Source organism: Drosophila gunungcola, assembly GCF_025200985.1.
Source record: "Drosophila gunungcola strain Sukarami chromosome 3L unlocalized genomic scaffold, Dgunungcola_SK_2 000009F, whole genome shotgun sequence".
Lineage (NCBI taxonomy): Eukaryota > Metazoa > Arthropoda > Insecta > Diptera > Drosophilidae > Drosophila > Drosophila gunungcola.
The window spans coordinates 1834420-1856366 of NW_026453181.1; the positions used below are offsets into that span (position 1 = coordinate 1834420).

Genomic DNA, 21947 nt, shown 5'->3' on the forward strand with positions numbered 1-21947 from the left:
TAGAAGAAAAGCAGACAGAAAATCGCTATGATCGTTGATTGAAACTAAGTCGATTGCTTATAGCTGGATTCGTTCCAAATGTTGCATATAACACTAATAGATTAAGGGCAAGATCGTTGCAATTTCCGTTCAATGTTTCAATCTATCTTCAATCACTTTTATATGCACAGATAAATTTTTAAAGATCACATCTATATGCCAAAAAATAACCCATCATGACGGCTCTGTGATGACAGCAAAAGATTTTCTAATAATGCTAACACGAATGCTGTGATGACAGCAAAATATTTTCTATTAAAGCTAACAAGAATGCTGAAATTGGCGGTGGAGTGTTAACATTACTTGTTGATACGAGTTTATTTGAATTAGCTTAGATCAGCACAATCGGCATTAGATAGATACAAACAGCTGCAGACAAACGAAGCCCGATAAATGATTACCTTTTGTTTTGTTTATCGTTTAGATTTCCCGAGACTCGAACTACCGATGAAATATATAAAATGTGCTAATGGATTAATTACCTGTCTGAAGGAAATATATTTCTTACCCTAAATGCTTGTATCACTCGATTCAGTTGAGAGCAAAACATTCCGAATCTGTTTACATTTCTAAAGATCTCCGATTTCTGCGCATCATCTCTGGGACAGGGCCACAAATATTATTTGATTTTTTAATTGTCGACATAAAATTGTCTGAGCGAGGCAACAAAATGTGTTAATGGTTATAATCGGATCCGAAAGATCTTAACGAGAGAGAGAACTCGTCTCGACTCGGTCCCCGAGTCTTAATAATGCGCACAATTTGCCAAGTCATATCCTTAAGCGTCGGCCAGCCATTATTGCCTGTTATTAGTTGGCAAGGCGATGATCTTATCATTCCTCTGGAGTCTGGTCTGCTTTTCAGATCGGGTTCAACTACAACTCAATTTCAGTTCGGTCTGTGAGAGCATCTTTCCTGAATAGCTTCATTGATTGTGATTGTTTGATCGTTGAGCCGTCCAATAGTTGTATATCATCCAATCACGTCCGGTATTTCTTACCAGTTTTAATTTATGTCGAATTTCATTTCCCCCTTTTCGGTGGTTTTTTTCGAGTAACCTGCAAACTAGACTCGTTCTTAATGGCTTTTCAATTGAGGTATTAAATTGTTATTATTATGGCTGTTTATTTATTGGGTGGATTTTGGGTGTTTGACATCTTCATAGCGTGAGAAAGTTGAGGCCATGAATAGGTATGTATATCTTTTAAAAAACATGTTTCACTAGGAACCTTTAATAATTTTGAAATGGTGTTTATGAGAAATTTTAACAGTTGTAACGAATTTTAGTGATGTAAACATTTTTATAGGCCACCATTTAACCACCATTTTTACTAAATCATGTCTGGGTTCAATCCACTAATGTTTTCCCGACTCGAAATCGCAATCTAGAGTTCCTTTTTGCACGAAAATCCCCAAGATCATTTCGTTTGCCTGGCAATTTGAGTTCGCTTGGCATATTTCAGGCCATTAAAATCCCACTTTAGTCTTAATAAACTAACACCCAGACAGATCAAAAGGCAGACAGTTCAGTGGGGAGTTGGATAGTGGCCAAGGTAATTATCCTTCCAGCACGTAGAGCAAACTAAACACACACAGAGCCTCAGAGTGCAAAAACTGCAAGGCGACGGCGATCTATTGCCCCCACATGCATGTCCAGCAACGCCCCAAATGCTGTCATAATTGCCCCCAAAGAGGCGACTGGACCTATGGGCCTAGAACCTCCGAAGAGAGAGCCAGCCGCGATCATTTTATAATACCAACACGTACAAACGTCAATTAAATAAATACAAGATACCAAAAGCGTTGTAAACGCCCCGAAACGCCGGCCAGTATCGTGGGCCAAGGCCCAGACACCCAAGAAAAAGAGATTCATTCTCAAACCGACGATTCATAAAATTGTACACTGCAAAAACACAATTATGAAGTCATAAATTTAGGATGTTTCATCAATTAATCATATTAATAACTAAATATTTATCATGAATGAATACTAACATATGACTAAAAGAAATGTACAGACTTTTGAACGCTTAGAGACGCCCTGATGACATTAACTTTTGGAAAGTTTAATGAATGATTTAATGAGTTAAATAGACTAAACATTTTTAAATCATGTGCTGTAAATAGATGTTCACTTAACGCCCTTCTCAGCTGACTTTGAAAGGTTTTGAGTTTTTTAAGTTTTTCCAGTGCACTTTTCCCAGTTCCTCTTCCCAGTTCTGGGACTGGCTGTGGAATGTGCTCCGGCTGGAGTTCGACTCTTGCCTCCTTTCCCCCGGTTATTTTTGGTCTAGAACAAGTTTTCGATGAATGCGGCTCCCCGTGGCGACTGTTGCATCTTGTATCAGTACTCGTAGTCGTATCTGGCAGTGGCAACTTCCTGTGGACAAGTTCTGGCTAACTGAAGAGCTGAAATCCGCAATGGGAGGAATTGTCATTCGGGCAAATTTAATCAAAGTGCTTGGGGTCAGGAGGAGTGGTGGCCACTCGAAGCATTTCATCATTTATTTGCCCACTCAATTAGTTGAGGGGCCTCTTGGGTCGATCATCATCCAGCTTGCTTTGTTCTCCGCCAGTGTTTATTTGGATTATCTCTCCACAAGTATGGGAAGAAGGAATCATCTTGGCAGGCCTTCTTTTTGAGATCCCAAGCAAAAAAAAAAACTTTTCGCATTATTTCGATCTCCGAACGAAATGATAAATGGTGGCCAACTCTCGCTTGTGGAACGCTACACTGATTATTCGATTCAAATCGATTTGATTATTCGATCTTCGATGTCTCTTAATTGTCTTGATTCGCTTCCTAATGAATTTTTAATAATTTTTCATCGCTGCCCTCCCGCCATCCTCCATTTATGCAAATTAATTTGACACAATTCATATATTATTTCTTGTGGTCTGAGAGAGGGGCTTTGCCTAGATTTGTTCCGCTTGCGTCATTCGAAATCGATATCGGTGGTTTTTATTTGTCGTCATAACTATTTTTATGACGCATTTGACTTATCGAACTTTGTTCTCAATATTTTTAAGTCCAGGAAAATCAGGAACATGTGAATTGCAATGAAACAAAGGAATTTAAGGGAAATATTTTTGAACAAAGTATATAAATGCATATGCTTTAAGGTTTAAGAAAGAAATACTCGTTTTAATTGAGTTAGAAAAAAAAATTACAACAAAATATAAACTATTTCATGCTCAAAAGTTAACCAAAATTCAAAATATCTCTCCAATTCCGCCGAGTTCTCCTGGGTATATTTAGATTATTTTTTCTCATATTTTTGAGAATTTTTCTGGCTTTGCTGCAGTGCAACAACCTCGAATCTCTCCGCTCCACTCGCTGTAATGGAGTGCAACACCATTCAATTTCGATAAATTGCCATTGATTGATATCAACAGCGGAAAGTAGATGTTGCAGCTGCTGCCCCATTGAAAGATTCGATGGCTGCCGGAGTCCGCTGTTGGCTGCTAATTAAACAGCTGCATTTCGCACCAAGGCACTGGGCATTTCATAATAATAAGGCCCCCCAAGCGAGAATGTTTTGCCACCCTCCCCCGCCTGCGGCAGCTGTTAAATGCGGCTAAATAAGCCAACAATTTATCAGCAATAAATATGCCTTCATGCGCGCACTCATGAGCTTCACTGTCTGCCTTTGAGTTTCCTTTATAGTGCAAGCAAATTCATCTAATGCGCGAAGCAGACAATGATGTAGCTACTCCAGTAAGCAGACCCCTTTGTATCTCTTTTGTTGCATTTCAATTTAAATAAATGTTTTTTTTTGGTCTGCATTCGAGTATAAGCTTTATGAAGAGGCGTCCCAACAACAGGAACCACAATGATGATGCGGATAGTGCCATTTTTCTTCATTTGCGTGTTGTCAGCAGCAGTTTTTTTGTTGAAATTTGAGATGGAGTGGAATAATGGGGGATTTTAGTGAGTTTAAAAGAGCTTAGTAAGTAAGAAGGCGGATTAAATTGAATGAAAATGCATCGAGGAAATTTTGGGAACAATATTTTCAAGGATAAGACATAAAATTATTCTTTCAACTCTAAAGAAAATAAATATTTTAATAGTAAATGACGTTAATAAATAAGACAATTTTGCTTCCAAAAAATTTGAATGTGAATACTTAATAAATTAAATTTCTATTAGGTAGCAATTAAATATCCCCCGCACAGAAATACATTTTGTAACAAATTTGCTTGCCTGTCGCCAAGTGTCGCGATCTATCACTTGTAATCCCAGTTCCCCCTGCAAGTTTTCCACACACATGATCCCCGGCTGGCAGATCCATAAATCGTTTAAACTATTTCTCGAGAATTTACGAAGAGAGGGAAGTCTGACAACGCCCACTTGTGGGCCAAAGGAGAATTACGTTATTAAGTCGGCAACAATTTATTTAGTTTAGTGCACTTGTCATTAAAGATAATTTATAAGTGGTGGCGGACAGACTGAGTAGCGTCTATATAATCATATTTTAGCCCGAGTTCAGATGAGGGTGCCATAAAAGAAGCGTGGGCGTTGCAACAACCCAAAGCGTTGTCTAAATATAATTGGCGTTTGGGTGGGGAACGAGGGAACGTCGTGTTGTGGGTCTGTTGCAACTCCCCACGAGCCTCAAGTGATATCTTTATTTGATGGGCTTTTAAGTGCTATAAAAACTGTTCGTCTCCGTGACATTTGACTTTGGCTCGGACCAAGAAGTTCTCCAATTTGCTTATGTTAATTTATACCCCTGCCGCGAAAAAACCCGAATTTCTCTTCAACATTAAATGGCCATAAACTGTCAAATAAAGCCCAGTTATTAGTTGTTCGAAGCTCATTAAGTATGCCGGCCAAAAGACAAACAGAAATGTGTGTGATTAATAATCATCAGCGGGCTCATCGGGACTGGACCTTAAGATAAAGTAGGGCCGAGCCCACAAATTATGTTGTCACATGCAAACGGAAGAGGAGTCCAAGCTTGGCAGTCTCATTCACGCGTCTCTAACAGGATTATGTGGCATGCAACATTAGCATTTTCGGGGTGTATTCCATCCTATGTGCTATATAGTATACACTCTTGTACCAAACCATCCTTTTTTCCTTTTCGTCTACCTGCCCAAACATTGCCTAATTTGTTGTCGTCTCCCCCGTTTTCTTCTGACCTTTTCTCCGCTTTGTTGCCACTCACAGCTTGACTTTTTGGGATGGTTTCCTCATTTTCCCTTTTTTGTTTTGGGGAATTTATGCTCGATTATGTCCACATGGATTTCGTAGAGTTTATTTCTGGGCTCTAACCTCTCCTCTCTCTCATTCTCAGTCGCTAAATTGCTCTTCTCCATGGAACTGCCATCGATTATTGATTTAATTAATTATTAACGCTCCGTGTGTGTCGCTCGCCGTTGTTATTGCTCTAATAAATATTAATAAATTCCATTTAAGATTTTCTTTTATTGAAAATGGCTTTATATTGTATGGGAACCCCTCCAAGGCTATCACAAAATGGATTTTCAAGAGCAAATCAATTGTGCCGGGAAGCTACACAATTCAAAAGATTTGAAGTTCACCTGCTTGGGTTCGGGTCCAAGACAATTAATAAGTCTCTCTCGTTCCAGTTGTGCCACATGCATGATTCATTGGTGATATGCATTTCCATCAAAGTGGTTGATCTATATATGCCTAAGATACAATATCTATTTCCCAACCACAAGACAATAGGATCTTGTCATTGCTTAGCTTTCGTTTCGATATCTATTGCAGCTCTTTGCCAGATTCATTACCGAAGAATGAAGATGGGGGGACTGGAAAAGATCCAAGAAACCTTTGGAAATGCCACAAAATTAAATCATTTATGAGCTTTAAAATTTTAGGCAATTACGCTTCCCCGTTTCTCTTGGGGCCCCAAATTGTTTTGTGGTCAACAGCAATTTTGACCAGGGTGGAATTGGTTATTATTTTTTTACCTTCGCGTTTGTGTACTCTGTGCTTTTTGCTGGGCTTAAGTTATAGAAAAAATCTCAGATTTTATGGCTTTTGCGGTTAAACGCTGCGGTTTTGCAAAAGGCTTGCAAAATGGGTGAGAGCCGGGGCTTAAATGCTCTTTTATGGCTTAAGCGCACAGCCTGCCAATTGATTCGGTGACTCGTCATTGTTAACGTTTTTAATTGGGACACAAAATATGCTGCTCGTGTTGGCCGCAGCTAAGAAAAGGAAAAAATCACTCACAGTTTGACAGCGACACGTAGTCAATGTCTTCAGCATTGCAAAAATAAAAGCAAAGCAAGTCGAAACTGAACCGCAGGAACGTGCTTTGAATAAACACACAAAGTGGACGCTGGCTGCATTCGGTAAATCTCTGTCTTTTCTCAGTTTCTCCCCTCGATTCTCCTCTCTTTTCCCAATCGCTGGTTTTTTATCTCGTGTCCAAAATCGAATTTAAATCCAGTCAAAACATCAACCAGGCCATAACATGTCTGAATTGGGCTTAGCGGCACTTTTGACCATGGCCTAAGCTGATATTCTCCCCGGGCTATCTCCTTCTGGTTCTGTCTCTCTACTTCTTTCACTTCAATTTTAACTTGCCTTATGGTGCGAAAATGTAAATTGAATAAAATTGTTTTAAATGGTTATTGAAATGTTGCGCAAGTGGTTCAATAAAACAGGAATTGAGAACAAATTGAATAAGGTTGTAACTTTGATATTCCTTTTTTAAAACTTTAATATTATTTCAAATAATAGTGTAGATTGAAAAATCTAGTTTGCTTATGTAACATAAGAAAAAGATTTATGAAAATAAATTAATAAGGTTTTAATTAAGGTTTAATTAAGGTTTTTATACTCATTTACACTCGGTTACATAAGTTTTTGTCAGCTCACACAATAATACCCTTTATAACAACCGACAATAACAAAATCCCACCTAATGTGATCCAATCAAATATCTGATCCCAATCCATAATTCGATTAATAAACCCAGAAAAGAGCAGACAATTTTCTTACCTCACCGCCAACCATGACAAATCATCAACTGACAAACAGAAACAGCGATGAATAAATTGCAAATAAATAGGAGACGAGGAAAGCAAGAAAAACATTCAATAATTGTCAAACGGCGAGGTAAACAAAGGCAGAATCTCGAACCTGGGCCAAGTTGAGCGGTTGGTTTCCTTTGAAATCGAACGAATTGAATGCCATTTCTCAGCTATATTTGGCTGATTTGTTTGTTTGGGCCGCTGGCCGACTTCCACCGCCTCATCACCCCGCCGTGGAGTTCGGTTCATTCAAGCGAAATTAATTAAACAATAAAATTTGATTAATGGCATTGTTGGGAGCGTGTGTGTTTTGGTCTCTGGAAAGCCTCTGTTTAACCTGTTTGCTGTTTACACATTTTGCTGTTGCTTTTGTTGCCCCCAAAAAATGTACAATGAGCCGTATGAGCAATGTGCAAAGAGCCAAAAAATGTCGCTTGTAATTAGAGCAGCGCAAATTTAGTGGAAACATGTCGATAAAGTTCAGCTGCAAACTTAAAATGGCGTATGTGTCAGGGAACATAAAAATAAATTAATTATATCCGCATTGGAAGCTTGTAGAAATATGCTCTGGGATTTTAAATACATAAATCTGAATTCTTTTCGCCACATGTTGTGCAAGTTGTTAGATTTTCTGTTCCCAAGAAGTTTTCTGCTAGCATCTAGTTTCAATTCTCAGCTTTTCCCTTTTTTTTCCGCCCTTTTGGTTTCCCAATTAACAGATGTTTCAGATGGCTAATTACGCCAAGGGAAAAATATTTGTTTGTTTTGTGGGAGGCTATTTCTGTACGCCTTGCTAGTGATGAAAAACTTTCGCACATTTTGCGCATTTCAAAATTGTCATTGGGATGGATGGGAGGTGTGTTAAAAATGCCGAGAGATGCAGCTTGGCCGCATACATCTTGGCAGCCAAACAAATGGGCAAAACATGTGCAAAACTTTGAAAACTCTGGTTGACGTCGTCACTTCATCAGGCAAAAAGCCTGGCGACCTCCAACCCTTCGACCAGGAAGACTTCTTGAACCACTCGCCCTTTCCCTCTATGTTTACATGAAACGTGTTTGCAACATAAACATGCCCTACACCTTTCCCTAGCCCCTTTGAGTAATTTTAATTACGCCTAAAAGAGCCGCCGCGTACGTGAAGAAAGCGAAGAAAGAGCGAAGAGCCAGCGCGAAGAAAGAAAGAAAATCTCCCATGCAACATTCTAGCCCACGTTTTGTGTAATTACACATAGTCAGTCGGCGGGAGTTTGGAGGTGGGAGTTGGGCGATGGGCGATGGGCGATGGGCGATGGGCGATGGGAGTTTCCCGGCAGCGTGAAAAGACGAAGCAGGCTAAATGGTGCATATGCACCCGACGGACACAGAATTAACAGTCAACGCCTCCGCCAGGTTCATTATTCATCTGAATGTTGCAAAACGAACGGTTTTCACAAAACTTTTCAACAGGAAATTATCCAAGAAGCGACACATTTGTCTAGGCGCAGAATATAAATGGGCAGAACTTTACAAATAGAGATAATTATGGCCGGAGTAGTATTATTCTATGCAGCCTAGAGTTTTGCTTAACTTTGCTTATCAGAGGTAGACCGCAGTTATGACTTTTGAGTTTCGGGCTTACTTATAAATCTATAACATTCTGAAAGGGGGCCCCTTTTAGATACATTAATTTTTAATTAATATAACTTAACATTTTAAAGAGTTCTTGCGCACTTACCATCAAATCACATTTACCATTACTTTGTATTTCTTTTTTTATATTTAAGCAATTTTGTTTTGACCGATGGAGGTTTTTCGCTTTTACCAAATCCTGTTGCTGGAATTGTATATTTTCTAATAAAACTGAATTAATGTGTTGTCTTAATTCACATTTCCGAATCGCAAATCCCAGTTTCAAAGTGGGAGGCAATGGGAGGCAAAGTGGGCCACAGGAAGTGAACCCAATATCCCTACCAGTATCCAAATATATGTACAAACTTCAGCTTTGCTTATAGTTTTTTTTATTTGGAAATTCCCATGTTTTTCGCGGCGGGTGGCGGCGATTGAGTTATATGTGTTGAAACTGCGGTCCACATGCAGTCCGAGTGTTGTTCGAGGAGTCGAGAGTGAAGTACATTAGTTTCTTCGGCGTTTGTTTGTTTCTATTTCCAGGGCTTATGGAGTGTAGTGAAAGAGCCATTAAAATCCGAAACCAAAAAATATAGTGTTCTTTAAAAACAATTGAGATTTAATTGCATTTGCTGACCTGAAAAAAAAATAAACGCAAAGTTTGTACTACTTTTGTGCGTTAGAGTAAAATGCTGCCTTCGGAAGTGTTAGAGGAACCTTGCTGTGTTGACCCAATAAATTACACTCGCTCCAGCGCATAAAATGAGTTCCTGCCAGATGTTGCTGCTGGAATTTGAATAATATCCTAGGAGGAAAAAAATCTTTTCAATTTACATTTGAATTAAAAACAGAAACTTTGCTGCCGTTTAAAGACATGGGCACTACCACCCAGTGGGTGGTGGCTTGGCTTTTGGATGGTGAAACGGTGGTGGCTGGGATTCCTTTTCTTTTGCTGCCTTCGTTTGCTGTGCGCCTAATTAAAACTCATTACCATAAGCATAAAACTTGAGCAAGCAAATTTCCATCATCCAAACTGTCGGGAAAAAAATGGGAAGCAGAACAAAGCCGTGCAAGAAGAAGCTAAGCGAAGCACTTAAACAAATTTAGAAATTATTTTAAACTGAATAGATAGTATGTGTAAACATTTTTTAATAAAATACTATTTTGTTTCCGAAAATAAATTAAAAGGAAGGATACAAAAAACATAATTAATTTGAAATATAATTTTTTCGGTTTATATTTATCTTATTAAAATCCATTTCAATAAGTAGAAAATTAAAAGAAAGTATTAGATATTTTTTTTATTAGAATCATCAGTGCTTTCAGCAAATAAATTCTTATAAAAAAAAAACAAGTTTTAAAAACAAAGTTATTTATTTTACTTTGATTTCAACATAATTATTTTTTCTGTGCAGACGAAATAAATTGCAGACAGGAAATTTAAGTCGAATCACAAAAGGGGAAAAAGCGAGAAGCAGAAAAGCCAACTGGACAGCAGCTCACAGGTTGTTTAACCTTTTCTTTGCCTAATGCAATTTCCTTGCCAGACGACGACAATTTTTTTGGCTTGTTTTATTTCCTTTTTCGGTCTTATTTTGTTTTTTTTTTTGTTTTTATTTGGGGTGACTTTTCTGAACTATTTTAGCCCGTCTCACTCTTTCAACCCCGCAGCATAGTGAAAAGTGAAAGCTACATGCGTGCAACGACCCTTTCGCAGGCTTTCCTCTCTTCTGCTCTCTCTTCTCGCTCTTCTTTGCCGCTGTCTGGCTATTCATTCTCCCTCTTCCACATTTTTCTTTTTATTTGCTGAAAACTTTTCGTCCACGTGTGCAACAGTTTCGAAATCGTCCTGCTGGGGAATTCTGGGCGCCTGGTCGAGTTGCCGGCTCGCATTTGTGTGCCTCGCAAAAAGGACGAAGCGATGAGTGAGAATCCTGCCGCTCCTGCCGCTTTTGCGCTCTTCGCTTTGTAATGGCCATTGAAACTCGACTCAAAAGTTAAGTTTTGCCTGCATTTTCCAGCCATTGATAATGCTGTATTGCCTAGATAAAAAGGGGTGTAGTTTTCGGCGTTTGCCTTTGTCTGTTGTTGTTCTTGGCTTTTCCATTCTGCCGGTTTCGGCTTTTCACTCGCCCAACAGTTTCAAATGTGTTTTTGTTTTGCGCTTTTCATCTCCAAGTGGAGCACAAAGAGTGGCCAGAAAGAGAGAGGTACAGACAAAAGAGTGAGATGGAATCCACAGGATGCGGGTGGCGGGGAGAAAGAAAAAGTTTGAATGCACAAGTGTGCGAGCTTGGGAAATGGAAGTGGCACATTTCCGACAGGAATTGTGAAGCGGAAAATGCATATGCGATAAAAATATATTGACGAGATAAAATATGTAGCACACATTTTAAATGAGGCCCAGGACAACTGAGACAGCATCAATGCTGTATTTAGGTTTTTGAAATATAAATTCTTCATTTAATGCTTATCTTAACTAAGAATGTATCATTTTCATTTCCCTTCTTAAATTACGTTTTATAAAGCATACCATTTTTGTAGGGGTTTAATATATTTAATAAAATATTTTCCGAAACTGTAACCTCTTATTATTTCATAATGGAGGTAATGGAAAATTATAATTGTAAAATGTACTTACTCAAGTGGAAACCACTGGTTTCCCTGCCTCATTCCATGTTCCAAACAATTTACCAAATCTAGCCACAAAATCTCCCCTTCGCACCCATGGTAACCGACAGTTTCGGTTTCTTTGTTTTTAACCTTAGGGGGTGCAGTTTTCCATGCGGGTTTTGTTTCGGTGTCAAGCATCCTGTTGAGCATCCCGACTAGGGACAACTTTGCGCACTTTTAAAGAGTCTTCGTCGACTACCAAAGAGATGAGCTTAAAGTTAACCTTGGAGAGGATGAGATGTCTGCCTGCTGGGAAGTTCCTGAGCTCCCATTCTCCACTCACCCCGAACTTATCGCTGCTGGATATTCTGGATATTGACTGCGATACGCTCGCTAAACTTTCGCACCCTTTTAAGCGCCACCCTCGGGGGTTGACTCGTCTGTCTGGGGCAATTCCTGCGTTTGTTGATCGTTACAGTAAATCATTTGAAATGAAATTTCACATCCACTGGTGGGTCGCTATGCACAGAAAAATATGATTGCACGTTTGGGAATGTTCAAAATACTATTTTTAAAGATCTATGTTTTCGAAACTGGAGGTGGGTTAAAAATACTAATACGATTACGATTTTTTAAAATTTAAATTCTATTAAATTTGGTCCAGCTACATTTAAAAAGCCCTTACTTTTGGTTAAAGCACAAGTTTAAAGATAAAATTTGACTTTAATCTTAATATAAATATTTAAAATTGAGTCTCCGAGTAAACTTGTAATTTGGACAGTATTTTTTCCCAGTGTCGTTTGGGAGTTTTTCCTGCGCCTTTGCCACCCTCCTGGTAACTAAGTGGATTGCGCGTGGAAATGGAAAACATGTGACCAGCTCTCCCAGGGGGTGGGAGTGGTGTATGCGGCTCTGCCACCCACTTTTCTGGGTGGTTTTTCGGTTACTTGTTTTTTTTTTTCTGTTTGTCGTCCTTCTGCTTTTTGCCAAGCAAAGCCAAAGTTTTCTATTAGACAACGGGGTGATTTCCACAGCGTCAGCTAGAATAAAAAGGGAAAATGCCATATCGGTAAGTTGAGGTCATTTATTATGCTCATGACACCTTCCATCCTTCGTCGTTCCGGCTTCCTTTTTTGGTGATTTCCCCCCTCGAAGTTGCCGCCTGGCAACATTTGTTATCTGGTATCCCCCGCTGCCCCTTTTCCCATTTCCCATTTCCCATTGTTGTCTGCCGGCAAAATTATGCAGCAATTCATAAAAATGGCTGGCAAAGAATCATTGGCGTTACTTTAATACCGATATGTTATTCTATCGTAGATTTTAGTTACGGTTTATCGATTAGATCTAGGGACCTTTTGAGGGGTGACCAAATTCATGTGTGTTTGTGTTTGTGTGTGGTTTAGTTTATGGCTGTCATTTTGCGTGGCATTTTAATGGGTTTTCAAAAGAGGATAGAAATCTGGAAAGGTGTAGTAAATATAGTACAATGATCCCAACGGGAAAATTGGGATAAAGTTAATGGACTGATGAAGACCCGATTGAAAAGAGCAATAAACCATAACTCCTTACACTTTAACAAATAAATAATCTCGTTTGAAATAATTTTATTAAAATATATTCCCAATACTGCCAATGAACTTCACTTGTTTATTGTCGATTTCACTTATCTTCGTTGTGTGACTATATTTTTCCCATCAAATCTTGAGCTGTTTTATCTTCCACAATTTCAATTAACTCAAATGGTCTTAAACCGAGAAATCCCAGCCAAACATTTGCCATGCCGGTCACATAGGACCAACAACGACCCCCGCGACAGACAATTAAAAGGGGAAACCACAGACAGCGAGCCAATTTAGATAAGCCCCAGGATATAGGGAGCCCCCGCAGACAGCAGGACTCGCAAGGGTCTGCGCCTGGGTCGTTTTCGAGTCCGTAGCTGGTGCCACACTCAATTCATATCTTGTGCAACATAACAATTAGTAAAGACCATAAAACGGAGCAGCCGAGCACAGACAATAAAACGAGGAAGTTGGGGAAATTATGGGGCAATGGAGCCGAGCGAATGGAAGTAAACTCTGTTTACATTCGGCTGTCGAAAAATGTACACTAAAGTATCTAAATTTATAAAAGAAATAAACAAAATGCGCTGCACTCCATATACTAGAAGGTATGTGTGCACGGCAGATGATGCATTTAACTGGGCAGCGGCAATTTATGAGCGCACAAAAAACGAAATGGAATATAAATACAAATTCCGATTTGGATGTGGATCGAGAGCCGAAAAACAACTTCCAACTTGTTTGCTTTCAATTAGTGTTGAACTTTTCGATCGCCGATCTGCCATCCACCTCTCTCTGCCCGGGAATTGTCTAAATAAACAAGGAACAGGGGCGGCTATAAAAACATCGCATAAAGTTGGGGGAAAATAGGTAGTCTCCCGAAATGAACTCATCGTTGCAGGGAACTAATGCATATTTTCCTCTAATTTTCTCTCAAAAAATGTGTTAAATGTTTGCGTAAATAAAAAAGCCAGGGACTGGGGATTCTCTAGACCGCCACACCCGTATCCGACTTTTTTCTGTTGGCCTTAGGCTGAATTTGTTTTCAGGTTCTGCTTCGGGTTACTTGCTTTCGACGGTAGCTACGCTTCGTTTGTTTTTTCCAAAGAATCGCTGTTAGCCGGTCAGACTTTGGTTTCGGTATTTGGTATTTGGTATTTGGTTACCATGTCAAGTGGCAAGTTGCACTCGACTCCAGTGCGAGTTCCTGGAATGTTGATAAACCTTCATTCGTGGCTGGCAGCGATGCAACATTAGGCGTTCTCGGCCCAAATGCATCTGGGAATCGGTCTAATGTTAGTGCAAACAAGTGGCAGCCAGTAGAATTGTACACCTCGAAAATCGTTTAACTAGATTTGAGGCAACAGAAGCAGCAGTTATGTGAGAATTGTTTTTAAATTAGTGTGAAACATTGTCTTCTGGGGTATGAAAAATGGTTCAGAAGCTAAGCTGCAAAGTTTGTACCAAAAATATTAGGAGTTATAACTAACTTAACCATAATAGGTATTTAGGAAATGAATGTTTTGACTTTAGTAACTTTAATGTTTTGACTTTAGTAACTAATTAATCAATTTTTTAATTATCTTTTTTTCCTCTTTCCAGAACGTGTCCTCCGATACTGTGAGTCCCCATCGGTGGGCACATGCTGCACCTACAACATGGAGACCCGCATGGCGATGCAGTCGCGCCAGCAACTCGAGGGACACACAAAGGACCAGATATCTCGGATGTCTGGCATCCTGGGCAGCAAGGCCACAAAGTTCAAAGGTAGGTCTCCGTTAGTTGCTTCAACCCAGAGCTCGATGCGTCAACGAGCCACTTGAAAATGCCACAGAAGCCACCGATTAAAGATTTTCGAGTGTCAAGTGGTTCTGCCCTCACACAGACCAATGATCTATGTGGATACATGATCTCGAGTTACTGACAATGTCAAGTGGCAGGCGACAATGCGGATGTGGCTGCGTTCTATTTTCCAGCGGATGCAGGCCAGAAATAAAATCGAACTCTAAACATTGAGTCGGCCTGGGCGGATGTGCGCTTCTTATCCTCCTCCCAGCGCACAATTAAATATCGATGCATTTTTCACTAATTTGGTTTTCCGCTTGCAGAAATTTTCATCGCCCTGCTCAAAGAGTCGCGCACTCAGTTCAACAGCATGTTCATTCGAACCTACGGCGTCATCTACGAGCGGAATTCGTATGTCTTCTCGGACCTTTTCAAGGAGCTGGAGACCTACTTTGCCAACGGCCGCGTGGATTTGCTGGAGGTCATGGACAAGTTCTTCAACACGCTGTACCAGAAGATGTTCACCGTGCTGAACACCCAGTACACCTTTGATGAAAAGTGAGTAGGCTGCGAAATCGAAACCCTGGCTCCAAAGCGGGACCGAGTTTGGAAACCTCCGCCGGTTCGCAAAAACAAAACGTGTGAAACCGCAAAGTGTCTCGGGCTGTCGACCGGCGACAACTAACTGACTTGACGGGCCGTCGAAACTTTGACACGGCCGGTGTGCGATTTCAGTTAGCGATTCGATATAAGCTTTTCTTTCCTTCACTCCTCGAGTTTAAAGTTGCTCTTGTTTTCGTCAGATTTTTCGATTGCGGTTGAAACGCTTACGACAAAGAGAAAATGGGGAAGTTGTGGGGAAGTTTCACTTGGTTGACTAAAAGGCGCTCTAGAAAAGCATAACTAAAGGTTATTAAATAACGCTGAGTAAAAAATATGTATCCAGCATAGAAATTTGTCAAACAAAAACTACTCTTGACGAAATAAATTTAACTTGACGATCGCACCTTCCACGCCAAAAACTTTTGTATTTCTACTATTTCTTATTTTAGCAAAAAAAGTTTTATTTTATTTATTCAATTTGTTTCGTAATCGGCTTCATTACGCAAAATTTCAAAGCAGCGTGCCGATTACCAAACTAATTGTATAAAAAAAGTAATACTTTTTAGTGAATATCTTTTTTAAGGAGTATCGGATTGTGATGTCGTTGGCGCGTATTTAATGCGAGAATACAACCATGCCATAAAAGTAAGACTTTTGCTCGACCGGCCCCAAAAGCTCCAGTAAGATAAAAATTTTTGTTTGAACTTTCACCCCCATTTCTCCAAAACACAAACTCTTGTAAAAGTTATACCTTTTGATTGCAACATCATTTTTTAAGATCGGACTATTCTGAGCTGACTTCGAATATATAGTAGACTCCTTGCGCACGCTTACAGGTGTTCATTGTCACTACATCTACTGCCGTCCATAGTGATTATTTAAAAAATCACTAGTTATGGAAATAGATACCCAAAAACGATTAAAAGTATAATTGAAATGGATTTTGGGAAAAATAACGACTTTCGTTCAGAACCATGATGGTCATACGTAACTAATAAAATGTATAATTAAAAAGATTTTTAATTTGTAACGATATTCCCTTAGAACTTTCTTTATCGTATAAACTAGAAGCTCTTTTAAAGTGTTTTAACTATAGAATTTGTATTCTCTTGGAAGAGATTATCAACTCAGGTTTACAAATTATAAAAGAAGCTTAACCAATTTCCCATAAGTTTCAGCCTACAGCTATTTATACAGATTATCTCCCACATGAGTTACATTACTTTTCGTCCTACAACCATTCTACATACTGCGATTTATTTATCCCAACCAACCCATTCCAAGCCAGCATGTATGCTAGTCAAACCAAACCAACCAACTCCCATTCCATCCAATCCCATAACCCAGCCAAAACCAAAAACCACACTTTATGCCAGTTCCTGTGTCAGCTGCTCGCATTTCCGCCAAAATGGTGAAGAGGAAAAAAAGCGAAAATTGCGCCCACTTGGCTCATTGCCTTGGAACGAGTCTCCGGTAACCGGCGACTTGGCCAAATGACTTTCGGTCCCGGCCCAGCCCGGCCCGGCCACTCCCCCTTCGAAGGGCTCGTGTTACCCACGCGCTTTCCAATTGATGCCGCTGACTTTAGCTCCGACTCCAACTCCAACTCCAAATCCAACTGGAGCTCCAGCTATTCGCTTTTATTGTCATCGTTTTAGTTTGTCGTACGTGCTTTGGCACGTTGTCCGTTTATTGCCATTGGACAGCAGCAACGACAACAACGATGTCGCGTAATTGCCGCCACTTGCCTGCCGCCTGCCCCTTCTGCACTGTCCGAAAGTATTTACCATTTTTATAAAAAAAAATAATTCTGTAGTTAAGAATTATGACATCATAAAAATGTATGCTCCAAAACAGATTAAAACATATTGATGTTTGAATATAAATAAACACAAAAAACAAAGCTTAAAGTATTGGGTTTTCAAGATGCACATAACCCATTAAATCTTTTATTCAGATTTCAAGAAGTAAAGACTATTTTTTGCTTGTGCATAACAGGGGGGTTATTTGTTTGTGGCTGTTGTTTGCTCTGTGCGGTTGGTCGGTCGCCAGAACTGCGATGGTTTTGCCCTCAGAATGGATCACATGCCCCGGTGGAACATAGGGTTCCAGCTGGACCTGGAGCCAAGGTTCTCCTGCACGTTTAATGAGGGGGTAGCTCAAACAGTTAGTTTGGATGGCAGATATGAGGGGTTTGGATAAATCAGGGAGAAAACTATGAGAAGCCAACGGGTGTTTCAATACAACACTGATATGCGATATGGCCTAAACATGAAGCGTCGAATGGCATCACAAATAAGGGAATAGGTTTCTGGCAAAGGAAACACAATCTAAGGAGTTAGTAAAAGTTAAGTGGTGGATAAAAGTTTCTTCCTTTAGTTAATTAGTAATTTGCGACCACTGAAAATAGTCGTAAATGAAAAAAACATTCAAGCATCTCAAAATACATCATATTATGAAAGGCATTTTGTATTTATGTGTTTTACAATTTAAGCAATGTTAATAAATAAAGCTTATAACAGCATAGTAAGAAAACTAATATTTTAAATTTTTTGCGAACTTAAGTAATTAGCGTAAATGACCATCTTGGCACTGCAAACTGCTCAAACTTCCCTCCCATCAGGCAGCTCCAGCAGCTGGTGCTGCCGCCTGACTGATCTGTCACCTCTGCGAATGCAACTCGCAGTAATTCCTAAATTGTTTAGCCTAAGTGGAGGGGCGACGGCAACTGGGGACCAGCGACTTCTTGACCATAATGGCGAAGGCAGTGACAGTGAGGGCCGAAAGCAGCCGTACAAGTGCAATGACTGTCATGCCTGATGGCCAAACTGTAGAACTAGGCATACACTCGTAGAGGTGCTGCAGGGGAACAAAAACATCAACAACGCCAGCACATGGCGAGCAACTATTTTTATGATTTTTCCGCATAAAAATTGTAGTTGTGCGGCGGCGGAGAAGAATGCAATGAAGATGAAGTCGCGGGCGGAGGCAATGGCGTTGAGCCGTGCTATTTACAAGAGCAAATTTCCGCCGCCACCACACCCAATGAAAATATTTTCCCCAACATTCCGCTCTCATTTTTCACCCATCTCTGCATTTCCAGCTACATGCGATGCGTCAGCGAACACATGAAGGAGCTCAAGCCATTCGGGGATGTTCCGGACAAGCTGTCCGTCCAAATCAAGCGATCCTTCGTGGCCACGCGCACCTACGGACAGGCACTGACCACGGCTTCCGAGGTGGCCAAAAAGGTCCTCAATGTAAGTCAAGAAAAGTTGTACAAAACCTGTAGCTCAACCTAAATCAGAACTTTCACTGAAACACTTTAAATTCAGTTGACAGAAAGAATTTCTTAAAATTGACTACGGTTAATAGTGGTGACAAATAATTTTGTCATTTCATGTTTAAATTTGAAAGAATCTACTTAATATGTAAATAACAAAAATGTAATAATTTTCTTGTTACTTATTTATGGTTTTAAGCGACCTTAATGTGTTAAAAATTTAAATAAATTAAGGCTTTAAATGCAAAAACCACTTCTTCACAGAAAATGACAATATTTCAAATTGGTTTATTTTCCCAACCTGTAGGTCCGATTAAATGCCGACTGTACGGGAGCTCTGACCAAGATGCAGCACTGCGGCGCCTGCAAGGGCTACACGGAGAAGCCCTGCACCAACTACTGTGTGAACGTCATCAAGGGATGTCTGCACTACCAGCACGAGTTCGACGGCGAGTGGGAGAACTTCGCCATGGCCATGGACAAGGTGGCTGAGCGACTGCTCGGGTCCTTCAATATTGTGATGGTGGTGGAACCACTCAACATAAAGATATCCGAGGCAATCATGAACTTCCAGGTGAGATCTACGGCGGGATAATTGGATAGGCTGGGATCATTATCATTATCATTAGCATTTGCATATACCAATCGCAATTTGTAACTCGTTTGGCCAAGCAGCTGCTGGTTAGCTTCATCTTTGGCCCGTTCGCAGTGGAACTCTAAGTTATGCTCGCATAAAACTGTCAGTGTGTCAGAGTGGTTTACGCGTGGTTAGTTAATTCGCATACATTTCAAACGAGTCCCGAAGTAATTCTTGGGGAAAACCGTAGGAGATCGTGGCGATTGATATGTGGGATTCAACGTTAGAAGAAATTTATGGAGCTTAATACTTAAGTTTCTGTTCTAAGGTGATGGCATGTAAGAAAACAAAAATTGTTAATTTGTTTCATAGATAAATTTATCTTCAATAAATATATGTAAATAGTTTTCCCAGTTTTCATTCTTAGATATTTTAAAGTACTTTTACTTTGCCTCAATTAATTCAACATGATTTATCCTCCATCATCGCCATCATCATATGCAAAGGCATAAATTTTCTTTCAAAAATAACACAAATATTATGCACGACATTTACACAGAAAGCAAAAGAATAATTTACACTTGGATGGCCATAACTTATTGAATTTTGATTACTGCAATATTTTAAACCTCTCTGTTTGGATCGCCCGACCTATCGTCACCACCGCGTTTGTTGTTTTGTTTGCCATTTTTACGATTTATTTGCACAACATTTGGCTCGCATATGAATTTAATTTATATTTCCATTTAAAATTTATACATTTCTTTTTTCATCTGCGGGCTCTTCTTATTCGCTGCCTTTGTTTGTATCTATTGCTGTTGTTGTTTGTGTTTCGGCATTTGGCTTTTAATGTGTTTACTTTTGCCGGTGTATGTTGTTGGTCGACGGCCCCATAAAAGGCCAAAAATGCAAAATGCGAAATAGTATTCAATTTTAATTCTGATTAGTTTCTTGCCCGGTGTCTCGGCTTCTCTAGTTGAACCGACGAACCGCTTTTGATGATTGCCATCGCCCGGTCGGGTCGACAGTTATGATGAACCGTCGTAGTCAAAGTCCGTACCCCCAACCTGACCCAACCTCCGTAATTATATAAACTGTAAACTGCTGGGAAGGGGCCATAGAAAGAAATAACACAGGAGATATAGGAGTGCTGATAAGACAGACGAAGCGCGAGCTTCTGTCGAGAGTTGACTCTTTGCGAAGAGGTCTCTGGTCGCTTGAGTGGCTCATAATGAGTAGCCGGCTGAAATCAATTCTTATCTATGGAATGGGTCAATAAAAACTAGCTATAAATAGCCATTAAGAGGCTATACTCAGTGGGGTGTGAATGGAATTGCTGTTGAGTATGGGAAATTATGTGATTTCCCCGCGCAACTGGTTTCAAAAAGTCATTTCGATTTGGAACTTTCTAATTCTCATTAAATATAATATATTTTTAAAAAGCTGTTACTTTTGATTCTTTAAGGTCAATGAAATCATTTAGACGATTACTTCCATTGGTTCAAGTTTGATCTATCAACTTTGTTTTTGAATTATTAAAACTCTCGTATAGTATCTGTCTGAAAGTAATAGAAATCGATGCAAATATTTTTTTTTTGATTCTGTAAGGTCAATGAAATCATTTAGACGATTATTATTTCCATTGGTTTAAGTTTGCTATATTAAATTTAAAGTGTAATAAGTTTGTTTTTGAAATTATTATTAAGGGACTTAAAGAAAGAGGCATTAATTATATAATAATTATATATTATAATATATTATGTTTGAAAGTAATTCAAATCTGTGCTTATATCACACTTGTATTCTTTAATTCCAAATATTGACTTTCTCTATTGGTTGTGCTATACATATTGCCACATATCCATATGCATTTCCTAACAATATTTAATAAACAACATTGGTTTGCTTGCAGGATTCTGGCCAGGACATTACCAACCGAGTGTTCCAGGGCTGCGGTAGGCCCAAGCTGAAGAAAATGAAGCGTTCCATCAGCCCCAAAATGCAAGGAGTCCAAGTGCTTAATGCGAAGAGCCCTGTGGAGGCGGATACGCTGGACATTGATGACGCTCTCGATGAAGCGATTGTGCTGAGGGAGCGCAGAGCCGCCGAGCCAGGCTCGCAGGATTCCTCGGGTCCGCAGTCCCAGGAGCAGGGAGTTGGAAAGGGCGGAAATGGAGGAGGCAGCGGAGCTGGTGGAGGTGGAGGCGGAGGCGGTGGTGGCAACAACAGGCGCCAACAGCAACGACGCAAGCAACAACAGCAGCGACGCAAGCAGCAAAACAATCGCGACGACAACGATGACGATGACAACGAAAGTGGAGGCGGAGGACGCGAACCGATTCTGGACAGGATCGTGAGGGACATTCGCCAGCGGGTGAAGGACTACAAGAAGTTCTGGTCCAACCTGCCGCATTCTGTTTGCAGCAACGAGGATATAGCCTCCAGCTCCGATGTGGACGGCATGTGCTGGAATGGGCACACCATCGACAGGTGAGAATAATATTCATATATAAAGAATAGAGCTTTATTTACCCTACCTTTTCTTTCAGGTATATGCACTCGATCACCACGGAGCACGGCTCAAACCCAGAGTTCAGTGGAAATCCTGCCAGCACTAAGCAAACGGCTCAGATGTCCTCGCAACTTAGCCACCTAAAGAATGCCATCGTTCATCTGCGAAATGCTTACAACGGTCAGGATGTAGAGTGGAGCGAACAAGGTATGTTTTCCTGTTTACACATTTTACAACAATTTCAAGAAATTATTTTAATAAATAATATTTTTGTCATAATATAATCAATTGATTCTAAAGATTTGTTTTTTTTTTATTCCAAATTTTTCTAAATTTAAATAATTTCTGAAAGACTAAA

General features: G+C 39.9%; 1 protein-coding gene across 1 annotated transcript in view; it reads left to right on the plus strand.

The window, feature by feature from the left end:
• LOC128259911 (glypican-6) overlaps positions 1 to 21947 on the plus strand; it is a 42565-nt gene that overhangs the window by 19098 nt on the left and 1520 nt on the right. The window contains exons 2-7 of the mRNA XM_052992543.1: positions 14432 to 14596; positions 14938 to 15172; positions 18321 to 18477; positions 18808 to 19074; positions 20990 to 21567; positions 21627 to 21796. Coding sequence (XP_052848503.1) covers positions 14432 to 14596; positions 14938 to 15172; positions 18321 to 18477; positions 18808 to 19074; positions 20990 to 21567; positions 21627 to 21796 — 1572 coding nt within the window. The remainder of the gene's footprint in view (positions 1 to 14431; positions 14597 to 14937; positions 15173 to 18320; positions 18478 to 18807; positions 19075 to 20989; positions 21568 to 21626; positions 21797 to 21947) is intronic.